Source organism: Colias philodice, chromosome 11, assembly GCF_061535455.1.
Source record: "Colias philodice isolate Cphi_HAF_F1 chromosome 11, ilColPhil1 Martin Lab GWU primary, whole genome shotgun sequence".
NCBI classification, from domain to species: Eukaryota; Metazoa; Arthropoda; class Insecta; order Lepidoptera; family Pieridae; genus Colias; species Colias philodice.
This window is the reverse complement of record NC_143096.1, coordinates 3,209,518-3,215,746: the sequence shown is the minus strand read 5'-3', so window position 1 is coordinate 3,215,746 and position 6,229 is coordinate 3,209,518. Positions and strand designations below refer to the sequence as shown.

At 31.4% G+C, this 6,229-nt stretch overlaps 1 protein-coding gene across 1 annotated transcript; it reads left to right on the top strand.

Moving 5' to 3' along the window:
- The first annotated feature begins 839 nt into the window (after positions 1–839).
- LOC149484427 (uncharacterized) lies at positions 840–3,715 on the top strand. Its single transcript, XM_089700563.1, has 2 exons — positions 840–2,186; positions 2,787–3,715. Exons 1-2 carry the CDS (start codon positions 962–964, stop codon positions 3,713–3,715), a joined length of 2,154 nt encoding a protein of 717 aa, XP_089556689.1. The 5' UTR covers positions 840–961.
- Positions 3,716–6,229: the final 2,514 nt, after the last annotated feature.

Below are 6,229 nucleotides of genomic sequence, written 5' to 3'. Positions count from 1 at the left end.
TAAAAGCCTGAAGCCCTCTGAAGCCACAACTTGGCCACAACCAGTGCCACAGTCACGCACAGAACAGTAAAAACAAATAAAGTATGAAGTGTGCGTGGCAAATGGCAATGGGGAATATGTGTACACAATTCACACTGCACATTGCACCTTTATCACTTAATGGTCATTATAGGAATAATAAAACATAATTATAAGTACATACCTAATATAGTACTATGTACTTATAATTATTGTGTTCTATATACGTTGCGTGTCTTTCACTTCGGGTGCTAAATAACTAAAATAAAACCTTTTTTTACAACCACAGAACAGTAATTATTTAAACAAACCAAGAGTAAACTTATGAGATGAGATGAAACCTTATATTGACAATAAAAAGGTTCCATCTGTTATTATTATGACTTACAATGTCAAAAAAAAATAAGCTGTGTTTAAATCGAGGTTATAAAAATTTTAAGTGATGATTTAAAATTAGGTAAAAAAAATATTTTTGGCCTATAATAATATAGATATTAGGTGAAAAATTATGACTTCTTATGTTCAAAATACCTCACAATAAAAATGATCTAACGTTTATGAACATAATATAATTATAACCTTAAGAATGCAACGCGAAATTTACTGTTATCAGGTAGGCAGTATTCTGAAAAGCAAACGAAAAAAATATGATAAGGGCACCCAGAACACTGTAAAGTTTATTAATGATGCCATTTCTCCGTTGCCATATAAATATGAAACAAAATACACAAAGACTGAGCAAAGTAATGCTACTAATAAAAAGTGCAAAGGATACAATATATGTAAATGTAAACTTCGAAAACAGAATAGAACATACAACTTGAAAAATGTTTCAAATCTTACTGAAATCAATAATGATAACCCAATAAATAAAAAGAACAACAAAAGCCGATTCACTTTATTTTCAAAGAGGAGACGTAGTTATCAAGTAAATCCAAAAAGAATGTCACTTATTAGCTTATATCGCAAACGTGCTAATCGTAAAATAGAACGTACGGACCAAGACGTGGTAAATAACAACAAAATTAACGTGAAAAATAAAAATACTGCAGAAACGAAGAAACCAAAACTTGCAAACACTGTGGCAACCCAAAATAATAAAAATAATAAGTTTAACAACAGTAAAATGGAAAAGATTAAGAATAAGAGTAACCAATCTAGAAAAGTAAAATTTAACTTCGAGCCTACTGATAACACACTATATCCAGAACCTTTATCTGATAAGAAAAAAATCAATAAAGCAACAAAGAAACAAAAACAAACACACGCTTTTAAAAAGCCATTCCCAACTAATACTGAAGAAATTTATAAAGAGGAGTATCTTAAAAATAAGGAAGAAAAAGAGGTCTCGCCAGACATGAAACATTTTCTTTCGAGAATTGGTGCTGGAGATCAAATTTTAAAAGTAAAGAAAAAATGCAGTAATGTTATATTAGGATTTCTAAATCATAAAAAACATTACATAGAGAAACAACCACCTCCGGCGCCTCTATTTGCAGTAAAAGTCGATTCTTCCAATTTTCAAGTTTTAAACTCAGCCGAAATAAAAAGTAAAGTTAAAGCTATGGGAAACGTTGCTAAAAATGAGACATGTGTATGTCCATCACGATTAAAGAAAGCGAAGCAATACGGTATAGGTGATACATGTGAAACTGGAATTTGTGAATTAGCGGGAAAAGATAAATATAATCGTTTCAATTGTAAATGTGTAAAAAAAGCTATTGTAGAATGCAGTGATACGACATGTGATGAACCATTCATTAAACAAACAAAATTAAGGAAAAATTTAATAAATAATTACGTTTCACCTAAGACAAATAATCCAATGTTTCAAATGGTTTTAGACAATAATCACATGAATATTTTGAACACGGGAGAAATTAAAGACGTAATAAAAACCGCGTCGCATACAGGCATAACATGTCCAACAGGGGTTTGCAAACAATCCGCTAGAAATAAAAGGGCCGTTTTAAACTGTAAATGCGTAAATAAAAAACTTTCGCCTGGTCTATACGAATGTGATGAACGTACATGTAAGCCCAAGAGATCGCTGTTTTATATTATTTGCTCAAGAATTTTCAGCGGAACTGATGATTGGAATACTGCCCGCCGTACTTATAATCCAAATCGAAGACGAGCTCTGCAATTAGGTCCGAATATTAATCAATGTAAGTTATTAAGGACAATTTTTAATTGATCATTTTTTAATCAACTTTGTTATTAGTTTATTATGCATATCATATTTAAATACTAGCGGTCGGTCCCGGCTTCGCCCGTGGTACATATTTCGCAATAAAAGGTAGCCTATGTTCTTTCTCAGGGTCTAAAGATTGTCTGTGCCCAATTTCATCAAAATCGGCGGGAAAGCGTAACAGACAGATAAACAGAGAGTTACTTTCGCATTTATAATATTAAGTAGGGATATTAGTACTGATTCTCAACAAAAAATTCTTTTTGTTTATGACATGAGATGAGATAACATTACATAATTTATATACCTACTTATCTACCCGACAATTTAAACATTGTTAAATGGTGGTGTTTTTTTAAATATTTATAATAATTTCATTCATCTTCAACTAGATACTCGATATTAAATACTTGATAAACTGAAATAGGTTCTGAAAAATTGTCTAAAATTATTAGTCAACTTTATATATTAAGTACCTAAAATATTGCCTAATATGTTTTGTATTGGAAGGAGAAGAATACAATAAGGAATCGAAATAGTAAAAGCCGAAATAATATATAGGTATATTTTGTTACAGATGGTGGGGTGAGGAGGAATTTGGAAAATAATACTAATGTTGAATGTATGTGCAACTGCGAATGTGACAAAAAATCTGTTAAGAAAAATAAGAAAAAGAAAGTCAAACGTAAACCACTCGCAAAGAAACATCCAGTCGCTAAACGTACTAGTATTTTTAAGAAAGAAAATATGTCAAAAAAGTTTCATCAGCAAGAAAAAAAATTTTCGAAACTGAAAAAGAAAAGAGCAAAGGAACAAAGAAAGAAAGAAAAAGAGGAACAAAGAAAGAAAATAAAACTTCAAAAAGAAATTGAAAAGCTAGCTATGAAGGAAACTAATAATACAAATTTTTTAGGAAATTTTGTTAACGGTGTGCTTAATTTAACCTTACAAACTGTACGGCGATTTTTTACGGTTATAGTATCTATCATATTCGATCCAATAAACAGTTATTTATACACGAAAGACAAGGTAACCAATCCGCTTGATTCAGCGAAATCTTTCAAGCGTTGGATTGTGGATACTTGGAAGTCAAAAGACTCAAAATTTTACAAAACCATAGCAGATTCAAACGTGATTAACGTGCTTGCGGACCATTTAGAGGATTCTGCAGTTTTCCAAACGTTTACCAATAAAGGTCGCACACAAGTGGAGAGGAAAATATACGAAAGGAAATTTAAATTGCGTAAAAAGAGAATGCGAAAGCGTCATGACGCTGCACTTTATGGGTGTCGACACATGCTCCTTACCACATTAAGGAAGCACCCTTGTTTGTGGGTGTACCACATATGCCCCAATTGTTATCCTCAATGTTTGAGTCTTTTAACGATTTTTACTAACTTTTTTCATATTTTGTTGTATTTAGGAGCCCTATTATGTTGGACTCCATGTATTATGATGATGGAATTAGTTCGTGCGTTCTTGTGTTGTGTTGTTTGTACACAGTGATTTTATACTAAGTTAATTGTGATATATTAAATAAATACTTGTTTTTCAATTATTTTTTATTTAAAATAAACATTTAAAATCTTTTTGTTTTGAAAATATTTAAAAAATTATTTTGCTTTAACTATATTATGTGGTCATCTATATATTATGTATACGTATATAAAAGCGTGCGAGTCTCACAGGTTGGTTTCGGTTAAATTATGCTGTTAAATGTTATGGAAAATTTATCTTTAAAAGCTAGGTTACTCTTTAAGCAAAAAAAATAAATAAACAATAAACAACAAAGTTGAATTCTCAGTTTAATTGTAGCAACAACAACAAAAACACACTCTACACAATTCGAACATGAATACAAATGGACTCCATACAATACACGTTATAAAAACAAGAAACAATTGAAAATTTTGTTTACAAACTTTAAGAAAACTTAAAAATTCAGGGTACATCCATGGACAACATTTGTATATTAATTTACAACGCCTGTGCCTTACTGTTCTCATATATATTTTGTCACATTTGTAATCCATCACATCCCTACTTTTCTTTCGTTTACATCTCGAATTTTTGCCCTTGTGTATTATACAATAGAATAGTTTAAAAACCTTTTTAGGTAAACAAAGACAACAATTGCATAGCTGGTTCCTCTTACAAGGGAAACAAAATAGTGCATGTTGATAGTTTCTACAGATTGTTGACTTTTTATTAGGGAAGAAAAATTGGCAAAGATTGGAAGCTTCACAGGACGAATGGTGATCTCCACAGCTGGCAGTACATGGATATAAAGCCCAGTTAATAAAACTGCAGGATGGTGACGAGGCAATACATGTACAAGGAGCTGGCGAGCATGGTTTCGTTGCCTGCATCTGTATGCCTTTATCCCTTTTCTCAGTACATTTATTAATGTGCCGACATTTATGTTGACTTATTTTTGCATGTTTACATCGATGGCCGGGTCTTTCTTGTCTATAGCCAAGGTAGGTGTTGTCGCAGATAACTGGATATATTAGTGGCTGATTGTGTTTTATTTTAGAAAATAAGCTTCTCTTTTTCCTTTTGTTTTTTCCAGTGTATAATACTATTGGACCAGCGCATTTACAAGGTTTAGGCTTGGATGATTTAAAATTAAATCGGGTAAATTTTCCAGGCTTTTTCTTACACTTGCATTTTCGGTCCGTAACATAATATGGATAAATTGATTGCTTAGGTACGTAACAGCAACAATTACCTATCGACTTTGATTTAAAGAAATCTTTTGTACACGTGCATACCTGAGGTCTTTTTATAATTTTATTATATTGAGTTCCTACGGTACATACACGCAATTCCGGTCCTATGCGACTCATTAATTTTTTAGATTTAGTTTTTGTGTTTTGTTTGCAAGTCTTCTGTTTTAGCAAAATACACTGAGTGGCAACAGCTTTTATATTTTGCTTCTGAGAATACTTATGAGATGTATTAATACTAACAATTTCTTTCGAATCCTTGTGAATATATCCTTTTTCAAACAAATTGCACTGTGTCCCAATACATACGGTTTTGGTTATTTTAGATTTTTTAGAGTATGAATTACATTGTGTCTTTTTACTATAAGAAACTTTTGTAATTGAGCAATATGATGTGTTATCCTTTTTTGCTGGTTCGGCTAATCGTTTGTGGCATTTGCAAAATAATTTTTTTACTTGTCCATAAACTGTGTTTTTTTTCATAATCAACGATGTCTCCTCAGTGATGTCTTCCTGTGCTTTTGTTTTCGTAATAGTTTGTACTCTGTCTCCACATCCGATTTCAATAATCTTTGGAGTGAATTTATTTCTATTTTTTATTGTTATCCCTTGCAAACGTCTTGCATTATTTCTTCGTTTCGAATATTTCTCAGAGATATTATTATTATATTTGCATTTCGTGTTATATTTTTGCGTGCATGTTTCACTATTGCTTTTTTTTACACTTGCTTGTACACCAGCTACTTTTTTTCTTCCATTTACATCACAAGAATCAGTTGAATGCTTTTTATGTACAAGTATTCGATTCTTATTGCATACCTGAGTGTATTTTTCTTTCACGTATTTTCTAGTATTTTCTGTCTGACAAAGAGACTGCTTTGATTTTAAAATTATCGCCTTTTTACTCTTAGTTACATTGACTTTGAAACCCTTTGAATTTTTGTTGTCTTTACATGATGTTGAGCAGTGTAATTTGTGAAATATTTTATCATTAGATTTACTTTGAGTAGCGGGCGACATTGTTTTATACAAATAAGATTGTGAAACATCAGGAAACTGTAATAACGGCAATTTAAAGCATTCGTCTTTTTTATTTTTACATATTGGTTTAAATGGCTTTTTATTTTTAAGACATTCATCACAATTTTCTTTTGGCGAATGTTTACAGTTAAAATGCATATTCCAATAAGTTTGTGAAAAGGGCCCGTATTGTGGCTTGCAAGAAGTAAGATCTTTTACTTTCTCAATTGATGTCGTAGTGCGTTTCGAAGGAATTTGGGTCAAAACAGGA